We start from the raw sequence: 24,635 nt of genomic DNA, 5'->3' as shown, positions 1-24,635 counted from the left end.
TGAATTTCTCTAAAACCCGCTTAGGGTTTTCGACCTAGAGAAATTCCCGAACTTGGGTCTACCTGTGTTTGTTCAGCACACTCTAGCCCCATTCGTCCATGCACATCGATCCTTGAAGAAAAATCTGCCATTTTTTATCAAGAAATCTGAAGTTTTTTCAAGCTTTTTTTAGCTAGGGCCGTTTTTTTTTGAAACCCTAATTTTTGGGGTCGAAAAAATATTTTGTTTGCAGATTCTTGGCGGGTTTTTCAAGAGCTCAACTGGGTTGTCGTCCATTTTTTCTGGGTGCCTCAATTTTTGTGCCTCGATTTTCGAGCCAGCGGATTCAAAAAACTACAGCAGATTCCTTCTACGTTTTTCGATCTCTCTTTTGGGTCATTCTCTGATTCTTCTGGGTCTTCCATATTTTTGCCTCAAAGAACGTGCCTTCACAGATTTTCACAGTTTTCATTGAAAAACGTGCCATGGCATCTCTGACAAATATTCTACTCGAACATAATTCCAAATTCAATGGTCGCAATTATGGAACCTGGAAGCAGCGCATCATCGTCATCTTCGAATATCGTCGTTTGGATGAACTTGTTCTAGGCACAAAGTCTCCTCCGACCTCCGACCAAGCAGAACAGGACAAGTTTGATGATCGCAATCGAGAGGCTATTATGCTTCTCAAGCTCTCTGTTATCGATGATCAGCTACCGCAGATTCCTTCCGGCAAGTCAGCTGCAAAAATCTGGAAATATCTGAAGGAGCTGCATGAAACAACAACACAAGTTGTCGAGCTTCCTGATCAAGGCGAAGCTGCATTTTTCGCCTTCTGAATCTGTTTCTGTTTTTTTTGGTTTGTTGATTTTCTCCTCAAAAATCATTTCAAGTTGTCTGTAATACGCAAGGTTGTGTGAGATTCTGGGTTTGTTGATTTTCTCCTCAAAAATCATTTCAAGTTGTCTGTAATACGCAAAGTTGTGTGAGATTCTGGGTTTGTTGATTTTCTCCTCAAAAATCATTTCAAGTTGTCTGCAATACGCAAGGTTGTGTGAGATTCTGGGTTTTACCGTTTTTTCCACAAAAACGAAGTTTTGTAATTGCAACTTATTTTGAGTCATAGCACTCTTCTGGCAAAGCTTCTTGGTTTCAACATTTTGTAGATCTAGGGAGGGTCTCAGTTATCACAGAATGTTCCGACATCCATACGTTGACCATTAAGGGAGGGTATTAAGATAATATCTTATACTTTCTATAATAGTCAACTACTTGTCTGTAGTCCGTCTTTCAGTCTAGATAGGAATGTTTCCTATCCCGTCTCTTTTTTCTTCAGTCCAGATAGGAATGTTTCCTATCCTGTCTCTAGTTTTGTTTCTAATTCCGTCTTCAGTCTACGTTGTTTCTTTTAGAAACAACGTCCTTGTAATTCTTTATAAGGAACACATTTGTTCCTCTATTAATCAATCAATCATCCGGAAATCCGTTAGTCTGCCAACTCTTCTTGAATCTTGTAACATCCTGCGCTACAGATGAAAGAGAACGATAAAACATTTTTATACTCCTTAAAACCATCAAATCTAGAAAACGAAAGTTTGATGTGGCAGTCCCAAAACTCTAAAACTCTCAATTGTTTGTCTCATGAATAGGCAGCATTTGATCTTAAAGAACCTCTAAAATTAAACAACAAAATTTCAAGCAACACATGTTTTGCAAGTACTATCTTCCATAAAAATAAGAAGCAACATGTATCAGTAATTACCATGAAACAATGTCTATTGTCCCACACAATTGCTATTCTAGCTGTTTGTTTAAAAACAACAAAAAAGAGGGTACAAAATCATAGTTCTCAGTGCCATATCTCTTTATATAAAAGCTAAAAAATAATAATACAGAAACTAAAAAACAGCCTTGAAATTTATCTCATCAAAGTGACTTGAGATTAAGTTGCTAATATAGGTACCTACTGATGGAACTCTAAATTTTGGCAAATTTTAGAGTTCCAAGCACCATGACAAAGGAGAGAATCCTTAGACCTTACCCACTACTTATATTCAAACAATATGTTTCAAAGCATTAAAAGTCATAAGCAGGGCAGTTGTAAGTGGTTCACAAAGAATTAAAGAAAGAATGAATAGACAAACAGCAGCAATCCATTAATAACAAGAAGGACAATACAATGGTTTGAGAGATAGTGCAGTTGGAACAAACTGATCATATACAGCAAACAGATTTATATAAACATAGAAAGATTGGAATCATCCCTTCCAAGTCAAAGTTTTATGTTGACACTATGAAAATGGTTTGTGTTCTCAAACATATATCGATGATGTACAACTAAATAGCATAAGCAGAGACTATATCAAAGATGACTTCTTTCAGCAATACCAAGCTCCAGTTGACGAGCACCTCAAACAGCGTGGATGACACCCTTAATGGAATATTTTAGACTTATATCAAACTTCTGTAACAGTCCCTGTTATAGACAACTCTCCTTGTAGCAATATGATCCTATAACTGATATATATGGAAAATACATCAGAGAGTGTATGACACCTATCTATCCACAGCATGTTGAAGGTAGCAGACAGCGGTGGTTATGTTATTCAAGCAGCACCAGCAGCTAATCTTAAGTCACAATGACATGAAAGCCATTATCATTGAAACATATATGCACACATCATCTACAGGAGAATGGGGGTCATTTTGTTACACAGAAATGGGAATCTAAAATGCAGTGGCAACATACATGGACCATAGTTATGGCAGCACGGGAGCATTGGCATACAGTTGGAGTATTAACAGGTGTGGCAAATAAAAATTAAGAACAGCAGAGATGGTCAGAAATAAGGAGTGACCCTTTGTCGATGGATGACTCGGGCCTTTCAGAAGTTTTCTGTTGTATACAGATAGAGCACTGTTCATGCATATTAGACACGTGTCTACCACATATGTTAGGAGACAGGTCAGCATATTGGAGGGAGCCATGTGAGATAATAATCCACATCAGCATACGCTTGGAAATTGGAATGGTAAGAGCCATTCGGATCACATTCAGAATAGAGAGGAATACACCAGGGTAAAAAGGTCACTGAGTTGTCCTTTAAACACATCCAGAACCAACGAATCTGTATAGAAGATCATCATGTTAATACCAAGATATACATTAACAATATTATAAATCAGTAATCACTAGCTTTCATAAGATGGATAACAGAGAAGATTATATATAGATTGGAATCTTCCTCTTCAAGTCAAAGATTTATGTTGACACTATAGAAAAGGTTGTGAAGATATTATGAGTGCTGGTGCAAAGATAAAGTTAAATTGTTCTGAAACAATATGATCTATATAGTGGGATTGAGAATGTGCATCTCTATTCGCAGAATATACAAGTATCAAATCTTATTGTGTGGGGAGCAGAGGAACAGAAAATTTGCATATTGTTTCTTACAGTTAGCGGCAAGTAAAAACATTGACTGATTACTAAACAGTGGCAGCGGTCTGGATGAGCAAGCAACAGAAATATCAATGAACATGGCATCAAGAGAAGTTCGGTTTGAACTTTGAATACATTAAAGATTGAATTAAAACCATTCAGGATGAGCCACTGAGAGTTGAATACATGAATCATTATAAATCGATCCAATAATGAAGCAATATGCAGCAGGGTTATTTCTAATTCAGACTTGATACTATCTAATCCTATAGATGCAGCAAAGACAATAAGCAGGGTAAACAAAGGCATCAGTAATAAGACACTTAATGAAGTATCTCAAGATCTGGAGACTTAACACTGATTTATGTATGTACAGGACATTCTATGTGTGCATAAATTGAAGCAACAAGAAAGATAGTGTATTTTCACTTTGAAAATTTTCCATGTCCAGAGACAATAGTCATGTTTGGACAGATGGCAACAAAGTGATGAAGTTTAAAAGAATTATCTATTGCAGCAATGATATATATATTTCAGATTTATTGCCCAATTCCTTTAAAACTTGATGCAAACGATACATATTGCAGACAAGGTTGTGAAATATATTCATTAGTGATGAAGTTCTTTTTGGAATGTACAAACAATAAGCAAAATCAGAAATAAGCTTCATATTGGTTCAGACAAAGATTCTGTGTTGTACAGAAAGCCCGATAAATATTGTGCAACAGTGCCTTGTCAGCGATTGAAGACAAGCGATAAGTATTAGAGGAGCCTGCTAAGAAGGATGTCATTTTTTATATATTTATTGGAGAAGAGACAAATTCAGGAAGCCACAATAGACAAGATCGTAGAAGTCATCGGGATGCCATCAAAAGTCTCCACACTAATAGAGTCTGACAAAATTGCAAGTAACCGACGACGCCTGGAGAAATATTTGCAGTCATTGGAATATCCAGGTTGTGAACAAAAAGGTATTTGAACAAACCTGTGTGAGGCACCATAATTAAATGATTCAATCACAAGTCGTCTGGTTTCCAGAAATGATCGGCAATAGAACCTATAGTATCTATTAAAGATATAACCAAAACAATAAAGTATTATGTTTAATGGATTATGTTTAAAAAGAAAAATAATAAATATTTAGTTTATTTAAAAGAGACATGACTCTATGAAAAGTCACAATATCATATATCAATAAGAGATGACATTTGAGAATTTAAAAAAACAGCTTGAGCAGCTTGGTGGAGAGAAAAGCAGAGATGAAATATATATTCAGATATTCTCAATCTGATATATATTTAATCAGAATTTGTAAATAAGTGTGAGTCTAAAAATTATATATCAACTGAAAAAGGATTGGCTGACTTCAAAGGCAAAAGAAATTACATAGTTCCATCACCAGTTGTAAAAGCAACAAAAACAAAGGTGGAGTTTCAGATTTAACATCAGAAGTGGAAGTAGGTGCTTCCAGTGGGTTGAAGCCTGAAAACTGTGGGAGTTGTAGCTTCCAGCGGGTTGGTGCTCGTAAAAACGAGGTTGGAGCCTCTTGTAGGTTGGAGCCTACAATTTTGTAAAAAGATCAAAGATATATATAAAAGCAATTATTTTGCCATGGTTTTCTCCCACATTGGGTTTCCATGTAAACATTGTGTTAGTGTGTTCATGTGCATAATTATTGGTTTCAGCATTTAAAGTTATTAAAGCAATTGTTTGAATAAGAAGTTTTAAATTGGCAAAGTTGTTAATATACTGATTCACACACGCGCGCCCCCCCCCCCCCCCCCCCCCCCCACCTCAGTACATTTGTGTGCTCTTCGCCCTTGATATCCCTTCGACGGTAATAGGCTAAGCAATGAATCGACTAGTCTCATGATTCTTTTCGGTTAAAAGATCTCCAATTGTCATCTAAGGTCTGAAGGGACATGACATAATATTTAAAGATGATGCCTTAGTAGAGAAAAAACCGTCCTTTAGATGGATACTACGATAAAGTTGAAAGGCCCAGCCTCTCAAATCACATTTTGATACACCTATCTCAAGTATTCTTCTCAAGGAGGTTCTCCTTAACACTCATTTTCTAGTAATCTGTGCGGCTTTTAGGGTTTTAGGGAAAGAATTCATTGTGAATTCGGACTGGTATCAGGTATTGGGTGATATACCGGCTATGTTCTTAGCAATGGCCAATATGACTAATATTGATAGAGGAAGCTTGAACAGAATGATGAGAAGACTGTTTAAACCCAAGTTTTTAGGAAATTTGGAGAAGGTCCTAGCCAACTTAAGGGAAGATCTCCTAAACTACAGACCATGTCATTACGATCTTCCCCAACATGGTAGACAATTGGTTCCCCTATTCCCAGTTCTTTCCTCCTATGATCAAGCAAGAGTGATAGAGTGGTATCCCATAATGCTCAAAAATGTATGTTTTCTCATGTATTTTTTGCATGTAAAGAGGGCAACATCGATTAACTGGCTGGAAGAATATGCGGAGGATAGAGTGGGAGCATGGGAGAATGAGAATGAAGTCTGTCTAGAATGCTTAGAGTTTCCAATTCCCACTGAAATTGCCGAGGAAGCCCCGGAGGTAGATGACCCCCCATCTTCAGTCCACATGCAAGCAGATTGAAGGAACCGAGCCTTCTTGTTCTGTTAAAATGAAAGCCTGTAACATATTGTTTTTTGAATATAAAACCTTGGTACTTCTACGTGTAAAGCTTGGAGCTAGTTTAGGAATTATGGATTATTTCAGTTTTAATATTGAAACTATGTTCTCTGTGTTAACTATGTTTATCTACTATGGATGTCTTGGCTATCTCCTTTATTAATAACTAATGGTTTCCAAATTTTCTGACTTAACAAGAATGGTTGCAGTTTTAATTTGTTTGTTGGGTTTGTTTTGTTGTGGTCTTTCAGGTTAAACAAGAAGTTGACTCTTGTGTTTGGGATAAGCTTCTTAGGTAGAATTTGGTAGAGTGGTTGCTAAATTATTTTCAGTAAGTGTTTTGCCACTATTATTAGTGGATAGACGTTACATTGGCGAAATTGAAGGATTATAACCCAACTCTGTCTTATCAATGCCTCTCGAGTTGGGTTGTAAAAAAACTTCCATTGTTAATATATGGCTTTGGCCTCTTGCTTATCAAAAAATATATATTAAAAAAATGTCCTTTGTTTATTTTTATTAAAGGCATGGAGATTTAAACTGCACTTGATTCGTCCTTTATAATCATCTTTAGATTTTGTAAACAATTTGTGTCAGATAAGTGGACAAGGTCATCTATGGCATTTTAAACTCTGTCATCACAGATATTGTGAAACATTTAATTATTTTTGAATCTGTGTCCAATCCGTCTCCCCAACCTTAGGAGTGAAAGTGCAATCTAGACTAGTTTAGAATTGCGTATATATATTTCATTTTTTGCATCTTGATTATTAAATTGTTTACAGTTCAAGTGCATAGAACTTTATAAAGTTGCACTTGATAATCTTCATTGTAGTTGACTCTTTTGCCCGAATAAGCTAAAGCACTGGTCTTTTTATCATTGAAGTATTGGATTTATATTTTAAGTCAGAAAATCTATAACTTCCTTCTTACAAACCTCAAATCCATTGTTAAAAACCTTATACAAAACATTCATTTCAAACTATCACATAACTCCATATTAATCAAGTTCAAAGGCCTTGCCAGTCAGAGAACTCCAAAGCTTAAATTCACTATAGAAAAGCCTTGAACCAAGAAGTCAGCGTTTGAGGTGAAGGTCTACCAGCCTGGGCATAGCGGAGCCTAAAGTGCAAGAGAATCAAGGTGATTCTCGTTCGTTGGCCAGAGCTGATTGCGGAATCCTGTTGGAGAATTAGCAAGCTCTTGGATTTCCAATCTGCAGTTTTGGGAACCAACACCTACTACCCTCAATGAACATTTCTTTGAATTGAATAATCTAAGCATTGTAATAACAACCCTTGATTACAACCAATTGTTTTTCTTTCTTAAACCATACCAAACAATGGCAAGTGTTGTAGCTCTATAGCACAATAATACAATCTTGCTCTAAACAAAATAAGCTCAAATAATAGGATAAATCCCTAGACCCAAACTAATCTGCAATGGTTCATTTGAGTATGGCCCTACCTGTGTATCCCTTTCTAAATTACATGCAAAAATAGAAATCCTTAATCCACGCAATCCATATAGGGACCGACTTATCCATATATCACATAGATACACATATTGATTAGCTGGCAGGAAAAAAATGGTAGCAATCCTACTACAAGCATCTTCTCCCTTTACCTGACTCGCTAACATATAAGCCCTTATGTACATCCCAGCCAAGAATAGGAACATCAATGCATGTCATACACTCCTATCTTTTTTTCTGGTTAACTACTAGCTATGATGATGAGACAAGCATCCATACTACTTTTGTCATCATCAACAAGAACATAAGTGTAACAATGTGCAATACATGTAGTCGTTGATAAGATTTACAAGCCTATTTGCAGCATCATAAAATCAAAGAAGTGCAATCAAGATACCTTATAGCATTAGGAATTTCATGAAGTCCATATAACAAATATCTATTAAAACATTACAAATACAAATTGTCAAGTATGATTCAAACCTTAAAAGTGGAATTCTAGAACAAATCAAGGTCCAAAAAAGGGATCTACCTTATTATTGAAATTAAACTATATCGTTCAAACGTGAAAAATCCATCTTTAACTTCGTACTAAGGTATCTTAGGGAGTTTGTGGAAGGGAAAGGCGGAGTAATTTCGGGCACATGGCAAATTATCCCAATACTAGGGTTAGGCCTTGAGGGATGCTGCATGTAGTGTCTTTCAGGCAAACTTTGCACAGTAATCCTACCATCTAAGAATGACTTCAGCACTAGAGAAAGGAAAGGAATTTCTCATAATTAAGAAATAAATAAAGAATGCATGTATTATATGTCTACATTTTGTCTACTTCGTGTCTTCATGAATTCATGTGTCTATTTTGTGTTTGCTCCATGTCTTAATGCATTCATGTGCTTGCTTCATGTCTACCTCATGTATTCATGCATTAACATTTCTACCTTGTGTATGCCTTATGTCTACATGCATCCATGAATATGCTTATCATATATCTTATGTTTTCATACATTACTTTATATTCCCAAGTGTTCCATGTGCAAATATTTGTAGATCATTATCAAGATAGTGCAAGAGAAGCCATTTATATTGATTGCTTGAGGACAAGCATTTTGGGGAAAGACAAACTGTCATGTCCCTATTTTGAACTAAAATTTAATAATAAATATATAAAACACAAATAAATAATAATGATGATCAAATATATTATAAATAAAAACAGAATAAAAGGTAATTAAGGATTACCACTATTATACATAAAATAAGATCAATATATTAGGATAATATATTTATTATAATAATATTATGATATATAACAATATGATTATTTAATAAAAATTAACATTAAAGTAAAATATAATCTATTATGTATATTGATATTTTTGCAACAATATATAAATATGAAAATATTAACAAAATCAATATAATAAAATATAACAATATTACAATATATAAATTTTACAAATATAATAGTATCAATATTAATAATATTAAGAGATTAAAGAATGGAAAGACGCGACCTTTCCTTGAAATAATATAAAGAGAGATATTATCATAAAAGGGGTAGTCATAAACATTTTAATATCAAACGAATTGTCAAAAAATAAAAATGGTCTAGAATGGATCATTACATTACCCCAAACACAAGACTAGTGCTTATACTATGAATCACCAAGATTGATTTAACAATCAAAACCTTGACAATCGTACCGCACAAAAAAAAACACAAGGCACACATATTCCTTCTTATACACCCAACATCAATAGTGAATTCCCGAGATAGGTAGATCCTAGCATCTATGACTTGCATACCATTGATGAGAGTCTACCTAAACCTTAAAAAAGAAGGTAGCCCGTAGCATTTATCACCTACATACTCCTACAAACTCATGGTGAAAGTCCACTAACCCTATGATATGTCATGTCCTTAGCTTGGAAGCCTTACATTTTTCCTCATAGAGGTAGTAATTGCAAGATCAAGACAAAACATAGAACATCAATAGCAACTATAGTTCTTATGAGAAGGTCAATAATCAAAAATGGAGACAAGGACTTACATAAGTCGTGAACCCGTCAAAGAATAAGGATATTATAATGGTGAAGTGTCAAACAACAAGAGGAATGATGTGTCGGGATCTTTAATAAGATTCAAAGGAATGGTTTTCTCCAAGACATCGTTACCACATAATCTCCAATGAAAAACCACCCAACAAACAAAGCAAATGGAGGTAAGACATCATTGATGGATCGATTAGTAAGCAGTAATTAGAAATTTACTAAGATGGTGACTTACATAGTAACTAGCATCTAGTATCTATTCGTGTCTTCTACATGAATCTGCTCTAAAATTCTTTAAAAAATCTGCTTCAAACAATATGATATCTCATTATATCGTTTACAGTTTTATCCTTCACTATGTGTTCCTTCTATTTCTTATTCATTTCATTATTGATACATCTTTTATCTATCACTTTCTTCTCTTTGAATGCTTTCTATAATTATTTTATTCACTTCATCATTTTACTTCTTCAGTATTAATATTTTCTTCATAAAATGTACCTTAGACATGTTCATATTCATATGACTCGTCATTTTTTTTAAATATATTTCTGGTCATATCTTCTTATAAGATTACCTTGAATCTACTTGTAAATCTGCACTTACATCTAAAGATATTCCATTATTCTTTAACTCGAATCTGCATAGAATATTACATTGAGGAACAATTACTTCACTTTTTGCCTTAATACTTCTCTACTATTCCTCATAATAAAAGTCGCTGCCATAACCTTCTTTGAAGTCAGCACTTTTGAGCTTGTGTAATCATTGCCCATATATTATCATTCATAAACACACATATAGCTACTTATAGTATTGTCTTTGTTGTTTATAAACATAAGCTTCAATTTATTAATCACTGCTCTCCTTAAACATCAATCCCTTAAAATGGCATTTTATATTTTCAAGCATGGTCAGCCAGCATAGTCTTTTCTATATTTTATAGACTAATAATATCTTTGACTTGCTAATATTGAGCGATTTTAGACTTCTCCCAATTTTTCTTTGTCCAGGTTGCTTTTATGATTGCTTTTATTAATATATGGAACATGGTGCTGCTAATATTCATTGAGATGACATTTAAAGGCACAAGAGTCATTGAGTCAAATGGTTATTCACAACCAATGGGGTGTATGGAAGTAATCAAATTCAAAGAGGAACCAAAAGGTCAAGTCCTTGATCTTGGATGACATTTAGTGGGCATGTGTGGAATATGTATTGGATTTCACCAAGCCTATTATGACTATGCTCTAGTTTGCTAATACACATGCGCCATGTTTGGGGGGTGTCTATAATGGCATGGACACAATGATAGAGAATATAAAAGTGGTAACAAAAAAAGAGAATGACCCCAAAAAAAAAAATCAGAAGGGTGGAAACAAGAGAATGACCCTGAAGAAACCTTCTCCAAAAGGGTGCAAACAATCACTCATCATCATTGGAACAAGATGACTACGCCATTGCACCACCTTGCAAATACCCTATCTCCAAGGTACTATAGAAATGTTGTGCTTTCTATATCAAGGAGATTAGCACCATATAAAGATTTTGAAGTTGTTGATAGACTCTTCCAAGATCGAGCAGTGAGGAAAAATGTTAGAAGAGAATTTGGCTTGTTTGTCTCACGAAGGAATTATAATCCTTGTGATGTTAATGACCAGCCTGAAATAGATGGTCAAGATTGTAGATACCTCCAACCTCTTGCAATCACGATCCACTCACAAATTTTTTTGTTTTTATAACACTCGTAGAATTCAATACTTACAATTCTTTAATTTATTTTGCATTTTCTATTTTTAACTTCATTGGTTTTTTTTCTCTAGGTTGCAAATTCTTATGCTGCTGAATGGAATTGGAGTACATACTCCTTTATCCACTCAGTGAAGCGTAATCGGTTGGCTGCAAAAAGATCTGAAGACTTCTTTTATATTCATTCCAATTTGCATCTTTTGTCACATAAGGATCCCTAATACAAGGATAGGGCAGCGAGCTTTGAGATGTAGCCGCTGAGTACCAACTTTGATGCAACCAATGAGGATCTTGCTAGAGACAATATGGATGATGATGATGATGAAATACCTACACATGGTGCATCTAGTGCAAATGGCACCTCTTTGGGTTCAAATGAACTTGATCCCACAGCAACTGAAAATCAAAAGAAGATATTTTTATAATCCTTTTGATGAGTGATGAGCTACATTTTTATTTTTTTTTATGATATTTTCATAATCCTTTTGATGAGTAATGAGCTACATTGAAGATAGAAGACAGTGACCATTTTTTATTGTCAATTTTGAAGTGTTATGATTTTCAATTTGAATAATGAACCTAGACATATATGATATGGCTTATTTGAATATTTTGAACTACCAATTGGCATTCAATATTTATTTTTGGCATTTGGCATTGTTAAATGAAGAAGTACCATGCTATCAAATGATTTAGTTTTACAATTGTGTATATTTCTTTAGTTTTTATATATACAATATAATTACAATATACTAACATCTACCCAAACCCCAAAAAAGTTGCACAAATCCAAGTACCGGGTTCTCACACCCGTACCTGAACCAGCAACTTAGCATTAAAGCAATATCACATCCATTAAATATTGACGTTATGCTGATATATTTGATTGTAAAACACTTAAGGTGATGATGACTCACATAAGGAACGAACATTAAATGGCATTTATGAGCTGAAAAATAACTAACAAACATCAAAACAAAATTGTGAGCTGACAGTAACTCAAATGAATAACAAACATCAAGCAAAATCTATGAGTTGATGATAATGTACACAAGAAACAGACATCAAATGAAATCTATGTAATAAGATTCAAATGAAGATAAGATTAATCAGCCATTTTCAAGAACAAACCTGGCTCTCTCAACCATGACTTGATAGTTTAAATCTTGGCAATGAGTAGAGACAAGACTCAGCCAACGTTTATATCGCACCCATGATTCTTGCACAAATTGCCACATCTCTTTGCCAAGTAGACCAACCTCTGTACTTGATAGAGACTTCATTGTGGAAGAATGCTTGTCTTCCATGCACAACCGATAGCATTGGGGAGATCCACCTTTCTTTAAGTGGCAAGCATCCACATTGTATGCAGCTCCACTTTCAAATTCTGTTAAAAGATTATTTGCAAGGATATCAACACGCTCTGAGAAAACCACTGAAAAAGCATCATATAAAACAGGCCATTGACGAGCTGTCATCTTTTTAATTAAAGACTGAAAAGACTTAGAGCTGTAATGTGGTTCAGGTCCCCCAACATTCCACCATGAATTTAGTGCTCCTCTTAGGTAGTCATAGCCTTTTGAAAAATATGAAAGCTTCTGCTTTATTTGGGAGTCCAAAATGCTACTTTTAACTTTAATCCACCTGTAAAACAAATGTCATATCATTTTACCATCACAATTTTTAACGGATTTAGGATATTAAATATGAAATGGCATTCAGTTCGATTAATTATTTTGATCAATTGATGGTAAAAAGTTATTCCAATATTTGACGCAATATTATCATTGATACAAACAACATAGTCAGGTCAACCGCAGGCTTTTATCCAACACAATCTAAGCAGTAAATTAGTTCAGCCTACACTTTTCAATGGTCATTTACTTGGAAATAATAATAAACTTGAGCTAAGTAACACTATGCTCATGAACCTCAGGAAAAACTAAACACCATATTAGGGACTAGAAGAAAATCAGAACATCCTTGACACAATAAGCACTAAATTTTAAATATCAGATTACATGAATCAAAGAGTAAATATGATTATTCAGTGCAAGAAAGAGCAGAGCTGTTTATAAAAGAACATTTCAGTACATAGAAGGAAATGCAGCATATTCCAAAATGTCTGAAAATGGTTTTTTTTCCTAGCATGGACAGTATAACAAGAATTCATCATTTATCAGGAATATATTAGAAGGTTTATAACCTAAATATCAGTGTGGTTACAGTTTCAATATATAATTTTCCGTTTTAAGATAATCAATGTTTTGCATTCCAGTTTTTTTCTCTTTATATTTTTCCATTTTAACAAGGAAAACTCCTGTCAAATAGCAAATTGAATGCAGAAAAGTTGTCCACAACATTCCACATGCTCACATATATGGGAGGACTGTATGGCAGGTTAGCAGCTATATCATTTTCTACTTAGAAGCTATTGATTATGAATAAAAGGGAAAATGAGTACACGATACATGTTTTGGAGAAGAAAAGGAACACTGAAGCCATGAAGATTGGTCACTTTGAAGGATACTTGACTATAGAATTTCAAAAAGAGCGAGTTCGTGGTAAGATCTTTTTTTGTAATGCACAGAGACTTATTTGAAGAAATATATTTTAATTGTAATCAGTGCACAAACAAAATGCAAAAACATGATTGCACCATTGTACGATCAGTCTTATCAGGGGGATTGAATTGCTTCTAGGTTGAATGCAAAATATGTTTGAAGAAGTTGACTCTATGCTATGAATAAAGCTGGAATAGTAAATCATGTATTGTGACATCAAAGAATTTGGGTTGCAGTTGGCATGTATATAACACACTCCACATACAATTTTATTGAAAATTAAAAAATTTAATGCCTTCCAGAAATTAATTTCATTATAGTTATACAATATTAAAAAGAAGCATGGTATACACACACACACATATATATTATAAACTTGTTATAATGATCAATGCCTTTTGCTTTACAGGGATAAGAATAATGTATCCTCATAAATCAATAAACTCCAAACCTTCATCTAAATTTCAACTATTCAGGTGTTTCCAGATCCCAATGGTTTCTCTGATTTTCCTTTACTCCTCTATCAAAATGTTTGCCATGTCCAAAAAAAATGACATGTGAAGAATGTACATGCTCCACTAAGGCAGAAGATGCAGATTGGATGAATATAAGCATTATAAGGAGACTTCTGTTATCCATAATTCATACTAATGATGCCACATTATGAAGTTGAAAAATTCAATAACTTTTCAGCTTGTGTATGCAATTTGTAACTAGAAAACTGTTTAATATGCTGTTATCTTGGCATTACAATAGCAAGAAATCCACAAGCAGAAGTGTTGGGTTAAATCTCGGCCCCTCAAACAATTGCTTGATTTGGCACTTGATCCCAGAAATCTCAATGGATATAGCACAAGATGGTGGAAAATGTAATGGCTACTCCTTAATTTCATATTTAGGTGGGACAGCCTTTTCCCTGCAAAGCGCTGGGACTTTTAAATTTCTAGGAGATGTTTTATGCAGGGGCAGTTTAACCCAAACCATGGGCAGTGCTTGTTTCTAGACGAGGAAAAAGTTGTTTAAAAGTTAATTGCTAAAAGATTGTTAAATCCCTATTTTTGCTTAAAAATAAAATGCTTTTATAGCCGTTGTGAAATTCATTTGAAGTAAGTTGATTTGGAGAAGTTAGTTAATCATTATGATTCATGTGAAATGGAAGTGTTTGTTATTCATTACAAGTTCATGGGATTTGGAATATAGTTAATTGTTATGTTGTCATATGAATTGGAAAAGAATAGTTAATATGAATACTTGTTATAGTAAATTTGATTTGATTAAAAGTTGAGAAATATGTTATACCATGGTGAAATTTCTTCTTGCAGGAACATGACAAAGGAGGGCAAAGCATTGCCAAAAAAGGAAAGGGCATGAAGGCACCACCTACCATTGAGCTGACAGGAATGGGTCCTAAACCACCTTGGTCAAGGGAAAAACCGGACTAAGCAACAAGGGGGTACCAAGTGATCACCTGTAATGTCCCCGTTACAAAATAAATAATTAATCTTTGTAATAGGCCGATTGATTTATTTTATCTCGGACCCATTTTATTTTGTTTTGTGTTCATAGTTTGTGTTGCCGTCGGCTAACTTTGTACACCCTCGGAAAGCTTTTCCCAACGGGTATTTAAGCATGGCTCGTAGTAGTCTGTAGGCATGCTTTTGGATTATATCTCTCTGTACTACGGAGTCTTGTTGGAGTTTGGCATTGTCCGTCATTTCAAAAGTGAAAGACCTTCCCTATTTGGCTTGCACGGTTTCAGTGGGATTCAACCCTCACCCTATTCTATTGGTGTTCATCGTGGTCTATATCTAGCAAATTAAGGATTTAATTGCATATTTGTTCCTGTTGGTGAATCTGTGGACTCTACGTATGCCAATTGTGTATGTTACTTTCTGTATTTCTAAGTGGTATCAATTGGCTTGTATTACTATTCAACATTGGGCACTTTAGATTGACCGTACGGCCTCATTATCTCCCTCCAAACAGTTCTCTCCACCCGTACGGCCTCTAACTCCTTCATTCCATTCCTTACCCTGCCCGTACGGCTAGTTCCTCTGCTTGTACGGCTTCATCATTCTCCCGTACTGTTCATGCTCCATCCACCATACGGCATCATAAACATATGCCACCGTACGGCCTCCTTGTTCACCGTACGGTCATCTTGTTGTACGGCTATCAACTCCCATACGCCATCTTGTCACTTCCATTACCCCACCTCCGTACGGACACTTATTCAGACTGTACGACCTCCTTTCAGCACTGTTTTGGTTCAGTTTGAGTCTAGCCCTACAACCTCAGACCGTACGGACTCAATCTCAGGGATTGGTACACTGAATATCGGGCTCATAGTAGGTTGGAACACTATAGCTCAATCTCAGGGGTTGGTACACTGAATATCGGGCTCATAGCAGGTTGGAACACTACAGTGGTATCAAAGCTCTCCGATCTTGTCAGCCTGTGGACGGTGAATGAGAGTTTATAGCCAGAAGAGAAGAAGGACACATTTCGTTGATCGAATGGCTGACGAATGAAAACCGACCGACACCAAACTTGTGGCACTTCTGAGGGAACTTACCCGGAATCAAGCGCAGATCACGGATACGCAGCGACTCGTGGAGGAAACCCTCAAGAAGTTGGCAGAGAACAAAATATCTGGAGATCAAAATGGACACAACGCGGACTCAATATTGGGTAAACCACATCCTCAACTAGCACGATCTCGACCTTCCATGCCGACCTTCCCACCACGGACGGAAGCACATCACAGAGAGAGACTACCAACTTTCGAAGAGATAAGAGAGGACTGGAGAAATGCAAACCTTGAAGAAGACATTTCCTACAAAGATTACGCAGATCTAAGAATAAGATACTCGGGAGGCAGAAACAGAGGAGGATACTTTAACGATGATCTCAGGAGAAAATTGAGTAAGGTGAATCTGTCTTCATTTGATGGATTGGGTTCCATTTCAGAACAAGCGTGGGTGATGAAAGACGATACATACTTCTAACTGAATCCTATGCCAGAAGAAGAAGCAATCAAATTTGCTGCATTGCACTTGGAGGGAGTTGCACATGAATGGTGGCACCATGGCACTATCACACTAGGGCATGATCAAATAAAGACCTATGCAGAGTTTACGGAGAGATTAATAGAACAATTTGATGGGAAAGACCTTGAGCTCAATTTCAAAGATCTGGCGTAGTTGAGGCAAAATGGATCGGTAGATCAGTTTATTGTAGAATTTCAAAGACTCTCTGTGTTGGTCACGGACATCTCTGAAAGAAGGTAGGTCGTGTTCTTTATGGACAGGCTGGCAGAACCACTAAAGAGTTAGGTGAAGGGATTCAATCCATCAACCCTGTCGGAAGCGATCAATAAGGCACGAAGCATGGCATCGTCGTTGACATCATCCTCATCCTCTCGGAGTCACTCACATCCGAAACCACCGACGTTTCCGAGGGACAAACCTTCGCCCAAGAAGCCGTCATTAGATGAAGCATCCCGACAAGAACTCTGAAGAAAGAAGTTGTGCTTCAATTGCAAGGGGCCTTGGGAGCCTGGCCATCGATGCCTCGGGAAGAGGAAGATCCATTACATCGAGGTAGTGTCTGATGAAGAGGACGAACACAAACAAGAGGAAATGCCAGTGGAAGATATCCAACCTAGCTATGACACCAGCATGGTCAGTTTAAACCGTACGAAGTGGATTGCCGCCTTGGTACAGCGCGAGGAATCCATTGCATTGGCTGGCAGTCTGAGGTGCACAGTTTTCCATGTATGGGGTACCCTTCAAGGACAAAGGGTCAAGGTGATGTTGGATAGCGGAGCTACTTTGAACTTCATAAACTCATCATTGGTAAAGTGCAGAAGTCTTCCTACGGAAGCACACGCAAGCTTTCAGGTCAAGGTTGCCGGAGGGACTTTCCTACCCTACACACACCTTGTTCCTTAGCTGAGCATCACAATGGTGAATCACACGATGACGGAGGACGTTTTCATAGTGGATCTCGCCAACATGGAAGTCATTCTTGGCATACAATGGATGGAGACGCTTGATGAGTACACTCTAAGTTTCAAGCGAATGGACTTCACTTTTGTGGTTGATGGGAAGAAGGTGGTCCTCCGATGGATGGCAAATGAAGGGCCGAAGGAAGTTTTCGCGCATTGGATGAAGGCAATCCTACAGCACAATGACGTTGCGTGGGCTGCGCATTGTTTTATCTCAGCAGAACCTATAAAGGGGCACCGAACACCTCCACAGGATAAAGAGCTTCAAGATATTTGAAGTAGGCATGAAAAAGTTTTCATGGATATTCCACCTGGCATACCACCGCATCAGGGGTTTGAACACACAATAGAGTTGGAAACAAGCGCAAAACCAGTCATAATCACACCGTACCGCCACCCCAAGAAATTCAAGGATGAGATCGAACGAACGATTCAGGAGTTGCTTGAGAAAGGATGGATCCGTCCCAGTTCTAGCCCGTTCGCGTCATCCATGGTGTTGATCAAAAAGGACGGAACGATGTGCATGTGTGTGGGCTATCGCGCACTGAACAAAAGGACAATAAAGAACAGGTACCCCATCCCGAGGATAGATGAGCTACTGGATGAACTACATGGCGTGGTCTATTTTTCAAAAATAGATCTTCATTCCGAATACCATCATATCCAAATAAGGGAAAAGGATGTGGAGAAGACAGCTTTCCGCTACCACTATAGATACTATGAGTTTCTGGTTTTAATCAACGCACCTACTACATTCCAGTCATGCATGAACCACATCTTCAACAAACAATTGCATAAGTATCTATTGGTATTCTTTGATGATCTTCTTATTTATAGCAGGACATGGGAGGAGCACCTGAAGTATCTGAACAAAGTTCTGAGTATCATGGAGGAACAGTCCCTGTTCACCAAATAGTCCAAATGTGAGTTTGGTATTACAGAGATATTGTACTTGGGGCATGTCGTCAGTCAATACGGGTTCACGTGCATCAGGAGAAGATTCAAGCTATCCTCAACTGGCCTCCCCCAAAATCACTCACGGATCTACGAGGGTTCTTCGGATTATGCAGTTACTACAAGAGATTTGTTAAAGGTTTTTCTCAACTTATGCACCTTTAACGGGCTTTCCAGTGGAACGAAGAAGCACAACTCATATTTGATAAGCTAAAAGAGGCCATGAGCACTTGCCCGGTTCTTGCACTGCCTGACTTCACCCAATCATTCATTTTGGAATGCGACACATCTGAGGAGGGCATTGGAGCAATTTTGATGCAGGACAAACACCCCATTGCCTATGAGAGGAGGAAGCTTACACCAACGAAACGCCTATATTCTATTTACGATAAAGAAATGTTGGCCATCGTACATGCACTAATCAAGTTCCGACAATATCTAGTTGGTGCCAAGTTTGTTGTCTATACGGATCACAACAGCCTGAGATATTTCTTGGAGCAGCGGGACTTGAACGAACGACAACAAAAATGGGTAAGCAAAGTTCAGTCTTTTGATTTTGACATTGAATATGTAAAAGGAAAGAACAATGTTGTTGCAGATGTCTTGTCCCAATAACCCATCATCTACTCGCTAGAACAGATCTCAGCTGATTGGAAGGCACAACTGTTGGTAGAATATTCCAAGAATACGGTTGCCTATGAGATAATGGATGGTCACATCCACGATGATTGGTATAGGATGGTGGATGATATCATCTATTATAAAGATCAGATCTATCTAGTGCCAGAATCCAAACTGAAGCAGAAGATCCTCAAGGAAGTGCACAACTCCCCTCTGGCTGGGCATCTCGACTTCCTTAAGACTTACAAAAGTATGTGGGAGAGATTTTCATGGAAGGGACTAAAAGGGGACGTGTTGCAACATATGAGAGAATGTATGGTTTGCCAACAGAACAAATCCGAACACACTCTTCCTGCCGGACTGTTACAGCCTTTGCCGATTCCCGAACATAAGTGGGAAAGTGTATCAATAGACTTCATAACAGGTCTTCCCAAGGTGAACGGAAAGGACTGCATCTTCGTGGTGGTTGAAAGATTGACAAAGTATGCTCACTTCTTCACCATCCCCTCAAACCTTCAGGCTGCACAAGTCGTCGAACTGTTTTTCAAAGAAGTCTTTTGCCTGCACGAGTTACCCTAAAACATCGTCAGCGATCGGGATGGACGATTCATCAATATCTTCTAGACAGAACTGTTTCAGATGGCAGGGACAGAATTATCACCGAGCACGAGTTATCACCTGCAGACAAATGGCCAAACGGGAATTGTGAACAAATGGCTCGAAGGCTACCTACGGAACTACGTCTCGGCACAACAATGCGAGTGGGTAAAATGGATCCATCTCGGGGAGTATTGCTACGATACCACGTATCACATGTCGATCAGGATGGCGCCGTTCAAAGCTCTGTACGAGCATGAACCCCTCTCCTTCATCAACACAGTCCTGGGCGACAGTCGCGCTCCAATGGTTAAGGATTGGCTTCAGGAGGGACAGGACATACTGAGGAGCTTGAAAGAAAACCTGCAGCAGGCACAAAATCGACAAAAGGTGTACGCCAACAGACACTGGATAGAGAGGAGTTTTGAAGTAGGGGATCTGGTCTATCTCTGGCTTCAACCACACTGCCAATCTTCATTAAAGGGAACAGGAAAGGAGAAACTGAAGCCACGTTTATATGGTCCCTATCGCGTGATCCATCGCATGGGTGAGGTAGCGTACGAACTGGACCTTCTCGAGGGTAGCCGCATTCACAATGTCTTCCATGTTTCTTGTCTGAAGAAGGCTATCGGGCAAAACGTCACAATCACTACCGACCTTCCGCCACTCAGTGAGGAAGGGAAGCTCATTCTGGAACTTGTTGAAATTCTCGAAGTGCATGAAAAGGTCTTGTGGAACCGCACTGTGAAAGAGTACTTGGTACGTTGGCGACACTTACCATTGGACGACGCAACGTGGGAAGGCGATCACATCCTCCAGCACCCGGCATTGCACTTGCTTGACAAGCAAATTTTGGGACAGGAGGACTCTAATGTCCCCATTATTAAATAAATAATTAATCTTTGTAACGGGCGATTGATTTATTTTATCTCGGACCCATTTTTTTTTTTCGTAGTTTGTGTCGTCATCGGCTAACTTTGTACACCCTCGGAATGCTTTTCCTGACGGGTATTTAAGCACGGCTCGTAGTAGCCTGTAGGCATGCTTTTGGATTATATCTCTCTATATTGCAGATTCCTGTTGGAGTTCGGCATTGTCCGCCATTTCGAAAGTGAAAGACCTTCCCTATTTGGCTTGCATGGTTTCAATGGGATCCAACCCTCACCCTATTCCGTTGGTGTTCGTCGTGGTCTGTATCTGGCAAATTGAGGATTTAATTGCATATCTGTTCCTGTTGGTGAATCTGTGGACTCTGCGTATGCTAATTGTGTATATTGCTTTCTGCATTTCTAAGTGGTATCAATTGGCTTGTATTACTGTTCAACATTGGGCACTTTAGACTGACCCTAGGGCCTCATTATCTCCCTCCAAACAGTTCCCTCCACCTGTACGGCCTCTGACTCCTTCATTCCATTCCTTACCCTACCCGTACGACTAGTTCCTCTGCTTGTACGGCTTCATCATTCTCCCGTACTGTTCATGCTCCATCCACCATATAGCATCATAAACATATGCCACCGTACGGACATCTACTAGTCTCCTACAGACCTCCAAACTCTTCCCCGTACGGCATTTTGCACATAGTGTACGGCCATCTTGTTGTACGGCTATCAACTCCCATACACCATCTTGTCACTTCCATTACCCCACCTCTATACGGACACTTATTCAGACCGTACGGCCTTCTTTCAGCACTGTTTTGGTTCAGTTTGAGTCTGGCCCTACAACCTCAAACCATACAGACTCAATCTCTGGGATTGGTACACTGAATATCGAGCTCATAGCAGGTTGGAACACTACATCACCATGAGTTAAGTTAGTCTATGTATTTAATAAGATGATAAAATAACTAAATGAAACGAAAAATTTACCTATATATATATATATATGAACTTCAAAGCTTCCTATGATAACTGGCATGTCTTAATATAATGATACCATGGTACCTATATATACTTGCACATGTATGTAAATATATATGTGTGTGTGTGTGTGTGTGTGTGTAATTCAAATGAGACATACATGGGGGTATATGCCCACTTAAAATAAGACGTATACCCAAAATACATATGCTTAGAATACCACATACATATACATATACCTGTGCACATGCATATACGAGTATAGATAGATATAGGGTGGTATCCTTATATTAACAACTTGTGAGTGGAATTGTTATTTTCCAACCCTTACCTATGTTTTAAATTATATTTCATGTCATCAGCCCTCTCTATTTTCCACAACCTATTCAATATTTCTTTTCTTCTATGGAAATAGCCACATGTGCTATCAGCCTCTTTAGAGGTTCTTGAATGTAACTCTTAACGTTGCCACCTTCCTCATCTTGCTCATAACCGAGCATGCTCGTGAGAGCAAGTAAAAACGATCTTTCTTTTATCTGATTGATATTTATCAGCAAAGGCATCCGCACATGCTCCCTTTTTGCAAATTCCCTACATCTACAAATTTCATACTCTCGTGCTCCACATTTGCGATAATATTCATATTTCTCAGCTACAAATTGTTCATTCAGTGTCATGCATATATCTGCTAGCCTTTCATACATCGCTGCAATTTGCTCATCCTATGTCGTGCTCTTGTTGCTAAGAATAATTATTCCACATCAGCTCTGCTAATATTGCACCTACGGTGTCGTGGGGATTGCATATTTTATTCTTGCACACTTAGTGTACTCCTCAATAGCAATTTCATTTGTATACATGTTGCTAGAAGCTACAAGCAAGGAGACATATCAAGCAATCCAGCTTTCCTTGCAGTTGAGAGTGATAATACCCTGTCAGGTCATGAAATCTATCTTACCATTTTATTATATTTGAAGGGCTCTAAAAGTTCTAGTTTGAAAATTTTAAAAGAAAAAATTTTATGTAAAATATAGAGCCAAACGGTCAACTCTAAAATGAATGCCTTGTTTGCATGAGATTGTATCATGAAGCCTGCATAAGGATCATATTTAAATACTATATATTGTTATGTTTATTGGTAATGGTTTCTGGATTAGATTGTGTTGAATTTTCACCATCAACATTTCGAATCACACTACATGATTCATCATCAGGATGAGAGAGCAAAAGTTGCAAAAACAAAGTGAGTTGCAGATGAAGACTAACTCAAAAGATAAAGGAACAAAGGAAAGATAGATTGCACACAAAACAAGGGTTGAAACAAACCTAAAAACTAAAAATAAAATAAAATAATGGACTAAATGACTAAACAAGATACAATAATGACCACAAAAAAAATTGATCAAAGGAAAAGGCATAGAAAGTAATTAACACATGAATGAGATAAATAAAAGAAAGAAAATAATTGTAAAACATAAAATGCAAGAAAAGAAATAAAGAGAAATTAAACCAAGAAAAGAGAAAACGTAAGAAATACTAAATACTATATGTATAGGAAAACATATATATTGGGTGCATTCAGCTCTACACGCACGCGCACGCGCGCACACACACATATGTAAACCTATATATACACATACATATATTTATGGGCTTATATAACTATGCAAATCCAAATCTATACTAATAAATAGATGTAAAAATGTGTGTATATGGATTAGTAAACAAGAGAAAACAAATATAACCAATGAATACCATAAAGAAATACAAACTAGAGACACACACAACATATATATATGAGCATAAGCATTAATGTGCAAATAAATGCCGACAAATAAAAAAGAAGCTACAAAAAATAAGAGCAAAAGCAATGAAGGAAAAAATAAAGAAAGAAAAATAAGTCTAACCTCAAACGCCAAAGCAAGCAACAAAGAACAAGACAAAAACTAGGGAAAAGAACAAGAACAAGAGAGAGAAGAGTAAAGCACCTAATCGCAAAAAGCTTAGAACAAAAAAGAGGACAAAAACTTAAATCAGAATTAGAAGAATCTCTAACCTCATGCAATACTTATATAGGGGCATCCTCAATATGCCTCTAAGATAAGAAGACGTACTCTCAGTGTGTTAAGAGAACTCTTAATAATTCACATGCACTCGTTATGTAAATATCTGTCATAAACCCGGGATGGGCAAAAAGTGATTGACTAAGATGAACCACAATTGTTCAAGGATATAAACAGCCATACTAAGATTCATCAAGGATGACCAACAAGGTCGAGGTGAAGAGTATGGGCTGATGGAATATGAACAATAAGTTATACCTGCAAGATAAAAAGGAAGAAATCAGAATTTGTGATGAACGAGTAATAAATTTAATAATTATTGTAGATTGAGTTAGCTCATGGTAATCAATGGGTACTAATTTGTTGTCAAGTCAAGCAATGGATAATCAGGCACTTAGTATCAATTTAAATCCCTGGCCAAGGTAGGTTTAGTGGCATGCTTGCTGCTGTGATCACTAGAGGTTAGGGTTGCTAGCAGTTGGATAGATGGGTTAACGGGAAGGACTCCATAGCCTAGTCGGTTGCTTAGCCGACATTCTAACACCAGAATGCTCAGTGGTAGGATAGGGGTGTCCCATGCCTAATCCTAGGTAGGGAGGGTCTTTCTTAG

At 37.2% G+C, this 24,635-nt stretch overlaps 1 protein-coding gene across 1 annotated transcript in view; it reads right to left on the bottom strand.

Annotated features, from left to right (window-relative positions):
- LOC149578801 (uncharacterized) overlaps nucleotides 1-24,635 on the bottom strand; it is a 120,553-nt gene that overhangs the window by 71,429 nt on the left and 24,489 nt on the right. Inside the window, exon 2 of the mRNA XM_089831680.1 lies at nucleotides 12,487-12,999. Within this exon, the coding sequence (XP_089687806.1) occupies nucleotides 12,487-12,999 (513 nt within the window). The remainder of the gene's footprint in view (nucleotides 1-12,486; nucleotides 13,000-24,635) is intronic.

The sequence above is a fragment of the Cupressus sempervirens genome, chromosome 1 (genome assembly GCF_028749045.1).
Source record: "Cupressus sempervirens isolate cs-2001-9-10 chromosome 1, ASM2874904v1, whole genome shotgun sequence".
Taxonomy (NCBI): Eukaryota; Viridiplantae; Streptophyta; class Pinopsida; order Cupressales; family Cupressaceae; genus Cupressus; species Cupressus sempervirens.
The sequence above is the reverse complement of the archived record's forward strand: the minus strand, read 5'-3'. Positions and strand labels throughout refer to the sequence as shown.